The following is a 19092-nucleotide window of genomic DNA, read 5'->3' as shown; positions in this document are numbered from 1 at the left end:
TGTATATTAGATGGAATTCATGAATGTTTATTTAGACAGACAGATGTGTTAATAAATAACCTATTCTTATTGCTCACAGGAAATTCCACTGTTGCCAATTATTGACTATACGAACATATGAGAAAGGTAAGAAACACTATCAAGACAATGGATGGTGATCCTCATTCATCACCCTTCTCAACTATTTGCAATGCTCGTGTTTGGGGAAAGACAGAAAATAAAAAGATAAAAGCCTGTGGTCAATTTCAGGGAAAAATGGTAACTTTCACTCCAGTGTTCAAAGACTAGGAGACCACAATTACATTACTAGGTACACTTAACTGTCCATACACCACCACAAGGCTTCAATATTATTCACTCTCAGGTACTTACGTTTAGGCCTCTCTGAAATTGATTGCAGCAAACTAAATCCATTAGAAGTTTTTTTTTCCCTCCAATGGAACAGGTTAAGAATATACTTTCTGGCATGTAACCTGACACTATACCAAAGTGTTTTCTAAGTAAAGCCTCTATTTGCTCTATCAATTTGAAAAATCTTATACAAATCTACTAATCTTAGTCCTGTCATAATTGTAAAAACTTCATTCAAACCTCAAGCCTACATTTTCCCAACATAAATAACCTTAACTCTCTAAGCATATCCTTGCAACCAAGTTTACAGGTCACCCACATTCTTCTGTTCCTCCTCTCTAGGGTCTCAACACATCAATCACAAGATGTCAGGATAGAAAGTGGACCCAATAATCCAAATGCTAAAATCATTTATCTTAATTTTATATATTATCTAGTAAGACTTCCTTAAACTCGATCTGCTTTCCTCATAATCCCACAATGCTGTGAGCCTTTAGTGACTGCCCAACTCCCTTTCTCACACAATTACTGCATTTAACAGGATAGACATGACTTGAGCTGCCTGTGCATAACGCAATACTTATCTACATTAAATGACATTGAAAACAAAGGCAGGAGTCAAAAATAAAGGTGTTGGAGTGGAAATTAAATAATTTCAGTAGGATGAAAGAGTACCTAGTTCAGATCAATGACTGAAAAATGGTAGTTTAAAGAGTGTAACTGCTGTGGAAAATATTTAACTTAATGGATTTTGGTTTTACTTATAATATAAAAGCAAAAAAGTGATGTTGAATTTGTACAAGACTAGCTATATTCCAACTGTGGCCAATCATGCATCCCATTAGAACCATGAAAAGGTTAAGCCAAAGACTTATTAGAATAATACCAAGAGTGAGAAGTTATAGTTATGATCAAAAACCTGAAAATATTGTTTTATTTTCATGGAACAGAGATAAAGGAGTGGTTTTTTTTATTTGTTTTTGGGACGTGAGCATCTCTGGCTATACCAGCATTTATTGCCCACCTCTAATTGCCCTTGAGAAAGTGGTGGTGAGCCGGTTCCTTGAACTGCAGCAGTTCATCTGGTGTAGGTACACCCACAGTGCTGCTAGGAAGCGAGTTCCAGGATTTTAACCCAGTAACAGTGAAGGAACGGCGATATAATTCCAAGTCAGGATGGTGTGTGACTTGGAGGGGAACTTACAGGTGGTGGTGTTCCTGTGCATCCGCTGTCATAGAAACATAGAAAATAGGAGCAGGAGTAGGCCATTCGGCCCTTCAGGCTTTCTCCGCCATTCAAAAAAGAATGTCCTTGTTCTTCTAGGCGGAAGAGGTCGCAAGTTTGGAAGATGTTGGCGTAGGAGGCTTGGTAATTTCTGCAGTCCATCTTGTAGATGGTACACACTGCTGACAATGTGCAGCGATGAAAGGAGTGAATGTTTAAGGTGATAGATGGGGTGCCAATCAAGCGGGCTGCTTCGTCTTGGATGGTGTTGAGCTTCTTGAGTGTTGTTGGAGCTGCACCCATCCAGGCAAGTGTAAAGCAGTTCCTCACACTCCTGATATAAAAGCAAAATACATCCAGTATCCTCACACTCCTGACTTGTGCCTTGTCGATGGTGGACTGGCACTGGGGAGACAGGAGGTGAGTTAGTCACCTCAGAATTCCCAGCCTCTGACCTGCTCTTGTGTAGGAATCAAAGAGGTTTTCAAAATTATGCACAATATTGAGAGGGTAAATAGTGAAAGACTGATTCCACAAGCTGACAAATCAGTAATAAAGGAGCATTGTAATGCAGATTATCACCAGAAGCTGGGAACTGTATGTTTTTGCAGAGAGAGGGATATTGCAGCATGGAATGTTTAATCACAATTGGTTACTGAAGTAGAGACTAAAATTTCTCTTAAAACGGAACTGGTTGGGTATTTAAAAAGAATACAAGAACATTTGAAAAAAGGACAGGGACCTGGGATCAGTGTAGATTGGTCCAGTTAAAGATCTAGTATCTAGTATCAGCACAGGCATAATGGACTGAATGACCTTCCCTTCTGTAATTTCTATCATTCTATGATCTCTTCCTTTTAGGAGCCCTTTGATTTAACTTCTATAAATCACTTTGTAATCTTGTTCTATTGTTAACACTTGCATGTATTTTCATATCATCTGCAAATTTACTAATTGTGCTATTAATGGAGTCCTCAAGATAGTGAACAGTAAGAGCCAGCAGAGTGTTCCAGGAAGCTCCAAATTATTTGACACTAAGTGAAACCTTTTTGTTCGTAATTTCCCAATCCATTATCTCTCAATAATATCACAGCATCTTATGTTTTTCTAACAGCAATTTATAAGGAATTTTATCCAAAACTTTCTGGAAATCCAAGTAGACAATATTCACTGGACTTCCTTCATCTTCCATTCTAACCACATCTTCAAAAAACTCAAATCTTGTTAGTGAGGCTAGTTGCTACAAAATTGGTTCCAGCCACAACTGTCCTGGTTTATACTGCCTGGCGCTCAATTAATTTATCAAGATTCCCACATGGCTGCTAAATTTAAATGCATTGGGAGCACCCACTTCCTCACAAAATTTAAAGCAAGCCTGTGCAAAAGAAAAGCGATGTTCTGGTGATCCAAGAAACTTTATCAATTACAGTTTGAAAGGGATTAATACCGCCTCCTTTGCGAGTGCTTGAAATGGGAGTGGATAGAGGAGAAGTGAGGGTCTTGCACTATTCCCTCTTAGGCCTTAGAATGCGACTCAGGAGTTAAACTGCCAACTTTTACTGATGTGAAGCAAAAATCACTTTACAGTGATGCAAGGGAAGTGTATAATTGCATCCTAAAATGCTAATCTTTCAATCAAAGCTATTTTGTAACCGGTCACTAACCGTTGCACAAAGCTAGTATCAAGGTTATTCGTTCACCGATTTTTCATTCCTTCCTTCAGTTTCTAAGCAATAACTACAAACATTTATTGAACTCTGCAAATTGCTTTGGCAAGAGAGATTATTATGCAAAACATTCCATTGACAAACAATTACAATGGTGGTTACATACCAATTATTTTCCATAGTCATTTTATGTTGTGTAGTGGCGCAGTGGTTAGCACCGCAGCCTCACAGCTCCAGCGACCTGGGTTCAATTCTGGGTTCTGCCTGTGTCTGCTTGGGTTTCCTTCGGGTGCTCTGGTTTCCTCCCACATGCCAAAGACTTGCAGGTTGATAGGTAAATTGGCCATTAGCAATTACCCTTAGTATAGGTAGGTGGTAGGGAAATATAGGGACAGGTGGGGATGCGGTAGGAATATGGGATTAGTGTAGGATTAGTATAAATGGGTGGTTGATGGTCGGCACAGACTCGGTGGGCCGAAGGGCCTGTTTCAGTGCTGTATCTCTAAACTAAACTAAAAAAACCCTAAACTGATGTGCCCTCTTGTGGCAAATTTAAATAGTTTGTGAGATTATCTAGCAATATGAATTACTATGGTCAGTGGTGAATGAACAATGCTTGTTGTTTATTGAACTTACAGCGGCCCACAGACTTTTAGTGGGCTTTTGTGCAGCAACGTATGGTCATTGGGTGTCTGTTACACCACATTACCCTCAACAAGGGATCTGGGTGGGACCTGTGTGAACAGGGCAAGCAACTTGTATCTCTTCAACCAATCAGATTGAAAAACCCTCAATGAAGCATGCAGAGTCTAAAAACAGGGGCCGGGATTTTGTCTTGGTGACGGGGGTCTCGATCACCAGCAAAAGCACGGTGGGAGCCATGCCTCCTCTGGGGAAGATCTGCTAAATTCAAGTGTCAATTAGGTACTTATGTGGTAAATGGCAGGCCTTCCCCGGGATTAAGGACAACTGCTTGATAGAAGTCCCACCCGCAGAGCTATCGGCCAATCAGAGGCTGGCATCTCTTTAACTAAGCAGTGCCACCACAGAGGCAGTGGCTGCTACCAGTAGTGGACTCTGATGAGACCCTGGAACCAGGCCACAGTTAAGTCTGAGCGGGAGGGGTTTCATGGGGTGGGGATTACAGAGGAGGGCTGTAGAGGATTTGGCAGCGGGCCCTCCCTTTCTGATGCCGGCTCCTTTTTAACGAGGGACAACATCGCCTCCCTGGAGCCAGCAAGCAACCTGCACGGGTTTGATTGGCATGCTCCCCGTTCGGTGACAGGCCCGCCTGCCGCTGGCCTAATTCTGGCAGCAGTGGGATAAAGCCCTTAATTGGGCATTAATTGCACACTTAAGGACCTCATATGGTGGTGGGGCAGGAAGGCTGTTCATAGGCCTTCCCGCCCCACGCTTAATTTGGGTGGAAGCGGGAAGGTGGCAGGGTCTGTCTTGGAGGCCCCAAGGTGATGGGTAGAGCAAACTGTCGAAGGATAAAAATACTACAGGTGCTTCCAGGATTGTGGACACGGAATTGAATTTCTTGGTGTAGACACACCAACTGCAGGTTGACTGAGTGGTAGCCCTTGTGATTGTGATATGTTCCATGGCCCACAAAGCCTGGTGCAGGCAGTCAATGGCAGCCTGCACCATTGGGCAGCTCGCTATCTTGGTAAAACCACGCATGCTTTCATCTTTGTCTTCCCTCCTCAAGGAGAAGAGGATGGCGACCCCTCCTCCTGTACATCACCTTTGTCACCTCCCAGATATTTCCGTGGATGGCGAACTGCAAGACATTGCTAATGCCACAAGCTGCCACCTGGAAGGAACCAGCTGTTAAGAACAAAAGGGTGAAGGTGATCTTCACTGGCACGGAGTGTGCCGTTCATACCTTGGGTTTGGAGCTCAAGGACTTTGTGAAGAAGATGACACAATTCCATCACCACCTCCTCAGTAAAGCTGATCCCAATGTAGAAGTTATGCTCTTTGAAGTAGAGGCCTGCTTTAGGTTGGGAAAACAAACCTGACCCGAACCTGATCAAACCACAGCGGGCCCGAGCCCGACCCGGCCCAAGTCCCTCCGATTTTGCACAGAGCCCAACCCGACCCAAACCTGCCACTACTCAGCCCAACCCAACCATCCGTTTACTTACCTTCCTGACATCGAACCTGCAAGGAGGTGCAGCGCATGTGAGACGCCATAGTGATATCACTCACTCACTGCGCAGACTCAGTTTTGTCCCGGACTCCCAGCTCAGGTAAGTTTTTTTATTTTTAATAGCTATCAGCAAAGCACTTAATGTGCGTGTCTGACCCGACCCTACTCGACCTGAACTCGGCCTGACCCGAGCCCGAAAGCCAGACCCGAAAGATGGGCCTGACCTGACCTAAAGCCAACACGCGTTGGGTTCGGGTCGGATAGCAGGGCTCTACCTTGAAGAGCCCATCAGGATAGACCCTCCTTCGCCTCGCTGCTCACAGAGGTTCTCCTCTCTGCCTCCTCCTCCCCTGCCTGTCCTACTTGTGCTGCAAAGCAAGTGGTACTGCAACTACTATCCCTACATTTATGCAAGGCTATGTAATTCTCTGCCTTTCTGTGGTAAGCAGAAACCTTCAACCTCCTCCAGAAACTCATCACAATGCTTCCAGCAACTTTGCCTGAGCACAAATAAGTCAAAGGTACCTCAGCTGCAACTTGTTGAGTGGCCCTTTAAATAGCAGCCCAGAAATCTTGCTTGCCAATATTTGTTGTTTTAAGAATAAATATGGAAGGAAGTTCCTGCACATTTGTTAGTAAAATTTAGTATTTGTGTTGCATCAACATGTTGATGTCTATGACATCATAATCTTGCCCTTCCAACCTCCTGAGGAATGCACCTGCGTCCACCACTCATCACCTAATATCACGCGTCCCGCTCAGGAAGTAGCCGGTGGAGCGTCCCGCACTACAAAGATGGAGGTTTGTCTTCATAGCACCACTACTAACCTCTGGAAACGATATCTGTTTCCCATATTTCCAAGAAATGTTTCTCAAACCTGAGGCTTCCCCAACTGATCTTTTTGTCGCTCCCAGGGGAGTATACGTGTTAGCAGATGCGAGCATTGGATTCATGATACTTAATTATAACATGACTGTGTGGAACAACTTTGGTCTGCTGGTTTCTTCCTGTACGTCATTTTCATGTGATCATCTTGTGACTCAGTCAAGCAAGTATTACGCAAGTTCCCAAAGCCATTTCAATCTGGGAATCCTTCACTGAGTCATGGTCTTGTCACGTAAATGATGTGCTGAAATCCTAGTACATAATTATATTAAAAAAATGAACAGATTACAACATACTATTATAGCTTCTTGAAGAAATCTAATGTTACGTGCCACACGCTAAATGGAAAATGTCTCGTGCATTTATTATTTCTCTTCACTGTCAAGGATAATGAAAATCTGTGGAGAATTTTAATTTAATCAGCAGGAAGCTTTTAGAAATTATTAGTTAAAAAATCTTTATGCATTTACACAGCTGCTTACACAAACTCAGTGTGTCCCAAAGCGTTTTACATCTAGTGAATTGTCGTCACTGTCGCAATGTAGGAAATGTAGCAGCCAATATGTGTACAGCAAGCTCCCATAAACAGCAATGTGATAATGATCAGATAAGTGAGGTTGGTTCAGGGATAAATGTTGGTGAGGTCACCAGGCAAACTCACTGCTCTCCAGCCACTGTACCAGGCTTAACTCCCTCTGAGCAAAGCCCACAGCTTTCCTTGGCACCTCTCAACATCCTCCCGAAGGGTCCCAAAAGGCACTCATCACTGCCTCCTTAAGAGCAGCAACAATCAACTGCCCCATCCTATTCTCTCGGTGACTTTTTTTTTATTCGTGGGATGTGGGCGTTGCTGGCTAGGCCAGGATTTATTGCCTATCCCTAATTGCTCTCGAGGTGGTAGTGGTAAACTGACATTCCTGCCCAGAGCGCCTGCTGGGTGCTAATCTTGCCAATCTCCTTCTCATCCAACGCACCCCTTCCAGTGCTGTGGACTCTTCCAGTGTATCAGCCCATCACCATCCCTCTCCGCATCTCCCTCCAGAATGTCCGTTTACTAGTGCCATCCTCGAGCTTATTGTGGATGATTGCATTGACATTATGGCCTTGAGGGAAACTGGCTGAGGAATGAAACAAACACTCCCCATCTGACTCTTCCTTCCACCACTTGCTCTACCAAAACCATCATTAAATCACCCCTTGGTCTGTCTCCTCCTTTGGGGATCTCACTTTGTTCCACCCCTCTCAGCTCCCATTGACAATCCTCATTCTCGAACACCAATCAAGTTATGATACAAATGTTCTCACTAAGATTTTATTATAACGCAAGACTATTTTAACGCAAGAAGCGTCAGGAATAAGGGTGATGAACTTAGAGCATGGATCAGTACTTGGAGCTACGATGTTGTGGCCATTACGGAGACGTGGATATCACAGGGGCAGGAATGGATGTTGGATGTTCCGGGGTTTAGATGTTTCAAAAGGAATAGGGAGGGAGGTAAAAGAGGTGGGGGAGTGGCACTGCTAATCAGGGATAGTATCACAGCTGCAGAAAGGGAGGTCGTCGAGGAGGGTTTGTCTACTGAGTCATTATGGGTGGAAGTCGGAAACAAGAAAGGAGCAGTCACTTTGTTGGGAGTTTTCTATAGAACCCCCCAATAGCAACAGAGACACGGAGGAACAGATTGGGAGGCAGATTTTGGAAAGGTGCAGAAGTAACAGGGTTGTTGTCATGGGTGACTTCAACTTCCCTAATATTGATTGGAACCTCCTTAGTGCAAATAGTTTGGATGGAGCAGTTTTTGTCAGGTGTGTCCAGGAAGGTTTCCTGACTCAATATGTAGATAGGCCGACTAGAGGGGAGGCTATATTGGACTTGGTGCGTGGCAATGAACCAGGCCAGGTGGCCGATCTCTCGGTGGGAGAGCATTTCGGTGATAGTGATCACAACTCCCTGACCTTTACTATAGTCATGGAGAGGGACAGGAGCAGACTGGATGGGAAAATATTTAATTGGGGGCGGGGGAATTACAATGCTATTAGGCAGGAACTGGGGAGCATAAATTGGGAACAGATGTTCTCAGGGAAATGCACGACAGAAATGTGGAGGTTGTTTAGGGAGCACTTGCTGCGACTGCTGGATAGGTTTGTCCCGATGAGGCAAGGAAGGGATGGTAGGGGGAAGGAACCTTGGATGACAAGAGATGTGGAACAGCTAGTCAAGAGGAAGAAGGAAGCTTACTTAAGGTTGAGGAAGCAAGGATCAGACAGGGCTCTAGAGGGTTACAAGGTAGCCAGGAAGGAATTGAAGAATGGAGAGCTAGAAGGGGACATGAAAAAGTCTTGGCGGGTAGGATTAAAGGACAATCCCAAGGCGTTCTACACTTATGTGAGGAACAAGAGGATGGCCAGAGTGAGGGTAGGGCCGATCAGGGATAGTGGAGGGAACTAGTGCCTGGAGTCAGAGGAGGTAGGGGAGGTCCTAAATGAATACTTTGCTTCAGTATTCACTAGTGAGAGGGACCTGGTCATTTGTGAGGACAGCGTGGAGGCTGATATGTTCAAACAGGTTGAGGTTAAGAGGGAGGATGTGCTGGAAATTTTGAATGATATGAGGACAGATAAGTCCCCGGGGCCAGACGGGATATACCCAAGGATATTATGGGAAGCGAGGGAAGAGATTGCTGCGCCTTTGGCGATGATCTTTGCGTCTTCACTGTCCACTGCAGTAGTACCAGATGATTGAAGGATGGCAAATGTTGTTCCCTTGTTCAAGAAAGGGACTAGGGATAACCCTGGGAATTATAGACCAGTCAGTCTTACGTCGGTAGTGGGCAAATTATTGGGGAGGATTCTGAGAGACAGGATTTATGATTATTTGGAAAAGCATGGTTTGATTAGAGACAGTCAGCATGGCTTTGTGAGGGGCAGTTCATGCCTCACAAGCCTTATTGAATTCTTTGAAGATGTGACAAAACACATTGATGAAGGAAGAGCAGTGGACGTGGTGTATATGGATTTTAGCAAGGCGTTTGATAAGGTTCCCCATGGTAGGCTCATTCAGAAAGTAAGGAGGCATGAGATTCAGGGAAAGTTGGCTGTCTGGATACAAAATTGGCTGGCCCATAGAAGTCAGAGGGTGGTAGTAGATGGAAAGTATTCAGCATGGAGCTCAGTGACCAGTGATGTTCCACAAGGATCTGTTCTGGGACCTCTGCTATTTTGAGATTTTTATAAATGACTTGGATGAGTAAGTGGAAGGCTGGGTTAGCAAGTTTGCCGATGACACGAAGGTTGCTGGAGTTGTGGATCGTGTGGAAGGCTGTTGCAGGTTGCAACGGGACATTGGCAGGATGCAGAGCTGGGCTGAGAAGTGGCAGATGGAGTTCAACCTGGAAAAGTGTGAAGTGATGCATTTTGGAAGGTCGAATTTGAATGCGGAATACAGGCTTAAAGACAGGATTCTTGGTAGTGTGGAGGGACAGAGGGATCTTGGGGTCCATGTCGATAGATCGCTCAAAGTCGCCACCCAAGTTGATAGGGTTGTTAAGAAGGCGTATGGTGTGTTGGCTTTCATTAACAGGGGGATTGAGTTTAAGAGCCGCGAGGTTATGCTGCAGCTCTATAAGGCCCTGGTTCGACCACACTTGGAATATTGTGTTCAGTTCTGGTCGCCTCATTATAGGAAGGATGTGGAAGCTTTAGAGAGGGTGCAGAGGAGATTTACCAGGATGCTGCCTGGACTGGAGGGCATGTCCTACGAAGAAAGATTGAGGGAGCTAGGGCTTTTCTCATTGGAGCGAAGAAGGATGAGAGGTGACTTGATAGAGGGGTACAAGATGATGAGAGGCATAGATAGAGTGGATAGCCAGAGACTTTTTCCCAGGGTGGAAAGGGCTATCACCAGGGGGCATAATTTTAAGGTGATTGGAGGAAGGTTTCAGGGAGATGTCAGAGGTAGGTTCTTTACACACAGAGTGGTGGGTGTGTGGAATGCGCTGCCAGCGGTGGTAGTAGAAGCAGATACATTAGGGGCATTTAAGCGACTCTTGGATAGGTACATGGATGATAGTAGAATGAAGGGTAGGTAGTTAGTTTGATCTTAGAGTAGGTTAAAGGTTCGGTGCAACATCGTGGGCCGAAGGGCCTGTACTGTGCTGTTCTATGTGCTATGTCTATGTTCTAAGATAGCTTCACTGCTTTCCTCCCTCAGCCCTCCCCGTGAGACTATTCAGCCTTAGTAATTTCAAACCCCATCTCAATTCATCATGCACTCCTCTGAGTGCACTGCCCTCAATCTTATTCTCTATGTAAACTCTCCAGCCCATATTCATGGCAACCTCTTGAGCTTGCCATCATATATGGCCTTGCTACTTCCATCATAGCAATCACAGGTAAGGTCATTTCTGATCACTTCCTTGTATTTCTCTCCCAGTTACCCCTCCCCAGCCTCCTTCCTTCTGTGTCCATTGCTGGAAAATAAACTCTCTCCAAATTCACATACATCTGCACTTTCAAAATTCCAACAGTCTAGCCTTTGGCCTTCTGTTTACCACTTTTATGCAGCTACTGGTTCAACCATACGCTCACCTCAATGTCTGATGCCCGAGTCCCCATTAAAACCATTATTCACTCTCTCATCCTTGTACAGCCCTCATCTCCGCTTCCTTAGGTCCAAAGAATGCATGCTTGAACGGATATGACAGACAACTGGTTTAACCATTCACTGCCAGATCCGGCTGGACCACATTGAGCACCATCAGGCCCTGATCTCATCTGCCAAAATTGCTCACTATTCCAGGATCATCCTGGAAAGCTGATAATCCCCAGCTTCTTTTCTCTACAGCAAAGCCTCTCTCCCTCGTCTCCTCCACTCTCACCTCCAACAAGTACCAGGAGCTCATGTACTACTTTGCCACTAAGATTGAGCCCATCCAATTAGTTGCCTCTGCAACTTCCCTCCCACTAGGTCAGACTTCCTCTAAAGCTACCCTCACATCCTTCTCTCGTTTCTCTTCTATTTTCCCTCATACTCTCACCAAGCACATCTTGCTCCCTTGATCCTATTCCCACAAAACTGCTGATGCCCCAACTTTCCTTCCTGGCTCACATGTTAACAGTTCTCTCTATTCATGCACAGTCCTGAAGATCTTCCGTTGTCACTCCTTGCCTCAAAAGAACAACCCTTGAACCTTCTGCCCTTGCAAATTATTGCACCATCTCCAGCCTCTGTTTCTTCTCCCAAGTCCTTGGATCTGTTGTTGCCTTCCAAATGCGTGCCCATCTTTTTTGCAACTCCATGTTTGAATCCCTCTAATCAGATTCCCACTCCTGCTGCAGCAACGGAACGGCTCTCATCAAAGTCACAAATGACATCTTATGTGACTGTGGGAAAGGTAAACTATCCCCGTTGACCTGTCTGCAGCCCTCAACATGGCTGTCACCATCCTCCTCCAATGCCTCTCCAGTTGGTGAAACTGCACTCACCTGGTTCTATTCTTATCTAATTGTAGCCAGAGAATCACTTGCAGTGGTTTTTCTTCCCATTCCTGCATCCTTACCTCTGGTGACCCCAAGAATCTATTAATGCCGCCTCTTATGTTTCATCTACATGCTGTCCCTTGGCAACATCATCCAAAAACACAGCATCAGTTTTCACATGAACACGGAAAACACCCAGTTCCACCTCATCACCACCTCTCTAGACCAGTCCCCTGTCTCTTAAAGTGTCAGACTGCTTGTCTGACATCCTGTATTGGATGAGCAGAAATTTCCTCCAATTAAATATTGGAAAGACTGAAGCCATTGTTTTCAGTCCTGCCACAAACTTCACTCCCTAGTCACAGACTCCATCCCTCTCCCTGGCTACTGTCTGGAGGCTGAACCAGATTGTTTGTAATATTTGACCACAAGATGAGCTTCTGACCATATATCCACACCATCACTAAGACTGCCTATTTCCACATCAATAACATGTCCCATCACTGCCTCAGATCATCTTCTGGTGAAATCCTCATCCATGCCTTTACCATCTTTAGACTTGTGACTCCAATGCACACCCGGCAGCCTCCCATTTTCTACCATCTGTAAACCTGGCCATCTAAAACCCTGCTACCTGTGTCCCAATTCGCACTAAGCGACCACTGAGCTGGCTGAGTCCTAAAGGACATAGCTGCTAGACTGGGTCTGCGGCAGGTGGTGAGGGACCCAACACGAGGGAAAAATATACGTGACCTCGTCCTCACCAATCTGCCTGCCGCAGATGCTTCTGTCCATGACTGTATTGGTAGGAGTGACCACTGCACAGTCCTTGTGGAGCCGAAGTCCCGCCTTCACATTGAGGATACCCTCCATGTTGTGTGGCACTATCACCGTGCTAAATGGGATAGATTTTGAACAGATCTAGCAATGCAAAACTCGGCATCCATGAGGCGCTGTGGGCCATCAGCAGCAGCAGAATTGTACTCAACCACAATCTGTGACCTCATAGCCCTGCATATACCCCACTCTATCATTACCATCAAGCCAGGAGACCAACCCTGGTTCAATGAAGAGTGCAGGAGGGCATGCCAGGAGCAGCACCAAGCATACATCAAAAATGAGGCGTCAACCTTGTGAAGCTACAACACAGGACTATCTGCGTGCCAAACCGCGTAAGCAGCATGCGATAGACAGAGCTAAGCGATTCCATAACCAACAGATCAGATCTAAGCTCTGCAGTCCTGCCACATCCAGCCGTGAATGGTGGTGGACAATTAAACAACTAACTGGAGGAGGTGGCTCCACAAATATCCCCATCCTCAATGATGGGGGAGCCCAGCACATCAGTGCGAAAGATAAAGCTGAAGCATTTGCAACAATATTCAGCCAGAAGTGCCGAGTTGATGATCCATCTCGGCCTCCTCCTGAAGTCCCCAGCATCACAGATGCCAGACTTCAGCCAATTCGATTCACTTCGTGTGATATCAAGTAACGACTGAAGGCACTGGATACTGCAAAAGCTATGGGCCCTGACAATATTCTGGCAATAGTACTGAAGACCTGTGCTCCAGAACTTGCCGCGCTCCGAGCCAAGCTGTTCCAGTACAGCTACAACACTGGCATCTGCACTGCAATGTGGAAAATTGCCCAGGTATGTCCTGTACACAAAAAGCAGGACAAATCCAACCCGGCCAATTACTGCCCCATCAGCCTACTCTCACTCTTCAGTAAAGTGATGGAAGGTGTCATCAACCAGCACTTGCTTAGCAATAACCCGCTCAGTGATGCTCAGTTTGGGTTCCACCAGGGCCACTCAGCTCCTGACCTCATTACAGCCTTGGTTCAAACACGGACAAAAGAGCTGAACTCAAGAGTTGAGGTGAGCGTGACTGCCCTTGACATCAAGGCAGCATTTGACGGAATATGGCATCAAGGAGCCCTAGCAAAACTGAGGTCAATGGGAATCAGGGGGGAAACCCTCCGCTGGCTGGAGTCATACCTAGCGCAAAGGAAGATCGTTGTGGTTGTTGGAGGTCAATCATCTCAGCTCCAGGACATCACTGCAGGAGTTCCTCAGGGTAGTGTCCGAGGCCTAACCATCTTCAGCTGCTTCATCAATGACTTACCTTCAATCATAAAGGTCAGAAGTGGGGATGTTCGCTGATGATCGCACAATGTTCAGCACCATTCGTGACTCCTCAGATACTGAAGCAGTCCGTGTAGAAATGCAGCAAGACCTGGGCAATATTCAGGCTTGGGCTGATGAGTGGCAAGTAACATTCGCACCACACAAGTGCCAGGCAACGACCATCTCACCATCTCTCCTTGACATTCAACAGCATTACCATCGCTGAATCCCCCACTATCAACATCCAAGGGGCTACCATTGACCAGAAACTGAACTGGAGTAGCTATATAAATACCGTGGCTACAAGAGCAGGTCAGAGGGTAGGAATCCTGAGGCGAGTAACTCACCTCCTGACTCCCAAAAGTCTGTCCACCATCTACAAGGCACAAGTTAGGAGTGTGATGGAATACTCTCCACTTGCCTGGATGGGTGAAGCTCCAACAACAGTCAAGAAGCTCGACACCATCCAGGACAAAGCAGCCCGCTTGATTGGCACCCCATCTACAAACATTCACTCCCTCCACCACCAACGCACAGTGGCAGCAGTGTGTACCATCTACGAGATGCACTGCAGCAATGCACCAAGGCTCCTTAGACAGCACCTTCCAAACCCGCGACCTCTACCAACTAGAAGGACAAGGGCAGCAGATGCATGGGAACACCAACACCTGCAAGTTCCCCTTCAAGTCACACACCATCCTGACTTGGAACTATATCGCTGTTCCTTCACTGTCGCTGGGTCAAAATCCTGGAACTCCCTTCCTAATAGCACTGTGGGTATACCTACCCTAAATGGACTGCAGCGGTTCAAGAAGGCAGCTCACCACCACCTTCTCAAGGGCAATTAGGGATGGGCAATAAATGCTGGCCTAGCCAGCAACGCCCACATCCCTGAACGAATTAAAAAAAAAGTCCCGTTCATCCATCTGCCCTGTGCTTGCTGTTCTACATTGGCTCCCAGTCAAGCAGTGTGTTGATTTTAAATTTTTCATCCTCAGCTTCAAATCCTTTCACAGTCTCATTCCTCCCCATCTTTGTAATCTCCTCCAGCTGCACAACCCTCCGAGATATTGGCGATCCTCTAATTCTGGCCTCTTGAGCACCCCTGATTTTACTCAATTCACCATTGGTGGCTGATCCTACAGCTGCCGACCCTTATTTCTGGAACTTCCTCCTTGAACCTCTCTGCCTCTCTTTTTTGGCTTAAAGAGGGGCATGAATGGCAGCTCAACATCCCTGGATATAGAGAGTCTTCAGGCAGGATAGAGAGGGAGATAAAAAAGGAAGGGGTGTAGCATTATTGGTAAGGAATCAATAACAGCTCTGAGGAGGGATGATATGCTAAATGAATCATCAAATGAGGCCATATGGGTGGAGCTCAGAAATAAAAAAAGGGGCAGCCACACTACGAGGAGTGCACTATGGATGCCTAAATAGTGAGAGGGAGATGGAAGAACAAATATGTCGGCAAATATCTGAGTGCAAAATCTATAGAGCTAATAAATCTATTTTCGTTGTGCAGCTTTTCCAGGAGCACAGGCATTGCGAGCGAGGAGTGAACAGCTGGGAAGTCAATTTCATCGGGAGTTTCGGTGGAGCAGGGACTGCTGGGTAAGTAGAAACCTATATATTTGGGCTGTTTCTGAACCCGAGACACTACTCTTGTAGTGTCTCCCACCCGCCCTCCTCCTCTTACCAAAAAAAAGGACTCGGTTGTGTGCAGGTAAGGTAAGGCTTTTTCTATTTCTCTTCTTGTTTTATCGTGTGATTGGTTAAAAACTTGGGAATTTAGAATAGTGGGAATGGAGGTTAAGGCAGTTGAATGTTCCTCCTGCAGAATGTGGGAGGTAAGGGTTGCCAAGGGTGTACCTGCTGACTGCATCTGCGGGAAGTGCACCCAGCTCCAGCTCCTCGAGGACCGCGTTAGGGAGCTGGAGCTGGAGGAACTTCGGATCATTCGGGAGGCGGAGGGGATTATTGAGAGGAGTTATCGGGAGGCAGTCACACCTCAGGTAAAAGAAGAAGGTAGATGGGTTACCGTCAGGGGAAGGAGAGGGAACCAGCAGGCAGTGCAGGGATCCCCTGTGGCCGTTTCCCTCAACAACAGGTATACCGTTTTGGATACTGTTGGGGGAGACGACTCACCAGGGGTAGGCAATGGGATGCAGGTCTCTGGCGCAGAGTCTGTCCTTGTTGCTCAGAAGGGAAGGGGTAAGAGGAGCAGAGCATTAGTCATTGGGGACTCCATAGTTAGGGGAACAGATAGGAGGTTTTGTGGGAACGAGAGAGACTCACGGTTGGTGTGTTGCCTCCCAGGTGCCAGGGTACGTGATGTCTCGGATCGTGTTTTTGGGATCCTCAAGGGGGAGGGGGAGCAGCCCCAAGTCGTGGTACACATAGGCACCAACGACATAGGTAGGAAGACAGATGGGGATTTAAGGCAGAAATTCAGGGAACTAGGGTGGAAGCTTAGAGCGAGAACAAACAGAGTTGTTATCTCTGGGTTGTTGCCCGTGCCACGTGCTAGCGAAGTGAGGAATAGGGAGAGAGAGGAGTTGAACACGTGGCTGCAGGGATGGTGTAGGAGGGAGGGTTTTGGTTTCCTGGATAATTGGGGCTCTTTCTGGGGTAGGTGGGACCTCTACAAACAGGATGGTCTTCACCTGAACCAGAGGGGTACCAATATCCTGGGGGGGGGGGGGGAGATTTGCTAGTGCTCTTCGGGGGGGTTTAAACTAATTCAGCAGGGGGATGGGAACCTAAATTGTAGTTCCAGTGTGCAGGATGTTGAGAGTAGTGAGGTCAGGGATAAGGTTATAAGGACACAAGAGGGCACTGGCAAGCAAGAGCTTGGTTTAAAATGTGTCTACTTCAACGCCAGGAGCATCCGGAATAAGGTGGGTGAGCTTGCAGCATGGGTTGGTACCTGGGATCTCGATGTTGTGGCCATTTCAGAGACATGGGTAGAGCAGGGACAGGAATGGATGTTGCGGGTTCCGGGATTTAGATGTTTCACTAAGAACAGAGAAGATGGTAAAAGAGGGGGTTGTGGCATTGTTAATCAAGGAAAGTATTACAGCGGCAGAAAGGACGTTTGAGGACTCGTCTACTGAGGTAGTCTGGGCCGAGGTTAGAAACAGGAGAGGAGAGGTCACCCTGTTGGGAGTTTTCTATAGACCTCCAAATAGTTCCAGAGATGTAGAGGAAAGGATAGCAAAGATGATTCTTGACAGGAGCGAGAGTAACAGGGTAGTGGTTATGGGGGACTTTAACTTTCCAAATATTGACTGGAAATACTATAGTTCGAGTACTTTAGATGGGTCTGTTTTTGTCCAGTGTGTGCAGGAGGGTTTTCTGACACAGTATGTCGACAGGCCAACCAGGGGCGATGCCACATTGGATTTGCTACTGGGTAATGAACCCAGCCAGGTGTTAGATTTAGAAGTTGGTGAGCACTTTGGTGATAGTGATCACAATTCGGTTAGGTTTACCTTAGCGATGGGCAGGGACAGGCATATACAGCAGGGCAAGAATTATAGCTGGGGGAAAGGAAATTATGATGCGATTAGGCAAAATTTAGGATGCGTAGGATGGGGAAGGAAACTGCAGGGGATGGGCACAATCGAAATGTGGAGCTTATTCAAGGAGCAGCTACTGCGTGTCCTTGATAAGTATGTACCTGTCAGGCAGGGAGGAAGTTGTCGAGCGAGGGAGCCGTGGTTTACTAAAGAAGTTGAAGAGCTTGTCAAGAGGAAGAAGAAGGCTTATGTTAGGATGAGACGTGAAGGCTCAGTTAGGGCGCTTGAGAGTTACAAGCTAGCCAGGAAGGATCTAAAGGGAGAGATAAGAAGAGCAAGGAGAGGACACGAGAAGTCATTGGCGGATAGGATCACAGAAAACCCTAAGGCTTTCTATAGGTATATCAGGAATAAAAGAATGACTAGAGATAGGTTAGGGCCAATCAAGGACAGTAGTGGGAAGTTGTGTGTGGAATCGGAGGAGTTAGGGGAAGCGTTAAATGGATATTTTTCGTCAGTATTTACAGTTGAGAAAGAAAATGTTGTCGAGGAGAATACTGAGATTCAGACAACTAGGCTAGATGGGATTGAGGTTCACAAGGAGGAGGTGTTAGCAATTTTGGAAAGTGTGAAAATAGATAAGTCCCCTGGGCCAGATGGGATTTATCCTAGGATTCTCTGGGAAGCCAGGGAGGAGATTGCAGAGCCTTTGTCCTTGATTTTTATGTCGTCATTGTCGACAGGAATAGTGCCGGAAGACTGGAGGATAGCAAATGTTGTCCCCTTGTTCAAGAAGGGGAGTAGAGACAGCCCTGGTAATTATAGACCTGTGAGCCTTACTTCGGTTGTGGGTAAAATGTTGGAAAAGGTTATAAGAGATAGGATTTATAATCATCTTGAAAAGAATAAGTTCATTAGAGATAGTCAGCACGGTTTTGTGAAGGGTAGGTCGTGCCTCACAAACCTTATTGAGTTTTTTGACAAGGTGACCAAACAGGTGGATGAGGGTAAAGCCGTGGATGTGGTCTATATGGATTTCAGTAAGGCGTTTGATAAAGTTCCCCACGGTAGGCTATTGCAGAAAATACAGAAGTATGGGATTAAAGGTGAATTAGTGCTTTGAATCAGAAATTGGCTAGCTGAAAGAAGACAGAGGGTTCCGAGGAAGGGTCACTGACCCGAAACGTTAACTCTGCTTCTCTTTCCACAGATGCTGCCAGGCCTGCTGAGTGAATCTAGCATTTCTTGTTTTTGTTTCAGATTTCCAGCATCCGCAGTATTTTGCTTTTATTATAGAAGACAGAGGGTGGTGGTTGATGGTAAATGTTCATCCTGGAGTATAGTTTCTCGTGGCGTACCGCAAGGATCTGTTTTGGGGCCACTGCTGTTTGTCATTTTTATAAATGACCTGGATGAGGGTGTGGAAGGGTGGGTTAGTAAATTTGCGGATGACACTAAGGTCGGTGGAGTTGTGGATAGTGCCGAAGGATGTTGTAGGTTACAGAGGGACATAGATAGGCTGCAGAGGTGGGCTGAGAGATGGCAAATGGAGTTTAATGCGGAAAAGTGTGAGGTGATTCACTTTGGAAGGAGTAACAGGATTGCAGAATACTGGGCTAATGGGAAGATTCTTGGTAGTGTAGATGAGCAGAGAGATCTTGGTGTCCAGGTACATAAATCC

General features: G+C 46.2%; 1 protein-coding gene across 1 annotated transcript in view; it reads right to left on the bottom strand.

The window, feature by feature from the left end:
• The window catches only part of LOC137361132 (interleukin-22 receptor subunit alpha-2-like), a 44705-nt gene extending 38365 nt beyond the window's left edge, over positions 1-6340 (bottom strand). The window contains exon 1 of the mRNA XM_068026070.1: positions 6230-6340. Coding sequence (XP_067882171.1) covers positions 6230-6255 — 26 coding nt within the window. The 5' untranslated portion in view covers positions 6256-6340. The remainder of the gene's footprint in view (positions 1-6229) is intronic.
• Positions 6341-19092: the final 12752 nt, after the last annotated feature.

This window comes from Heterodontus francisci, chromosome 3 (genome assembly GCF_036365525.1).
Source record: "Heterodontus francisci isolate sHetFra1 chromosome 3, sHetFra1.hap1, whole genome shotgun sequence".
Classification (NCBI taxonomy): Eukaryota; Metazoa; Chordata; class Chondrichthyes; order Heterodontiformes; family Heterodontidae; genus Heterodontus; species Heterodontus francisci.
This window is presented reverse-complemented; position numbering and strand designations above follow the sequence as displayed.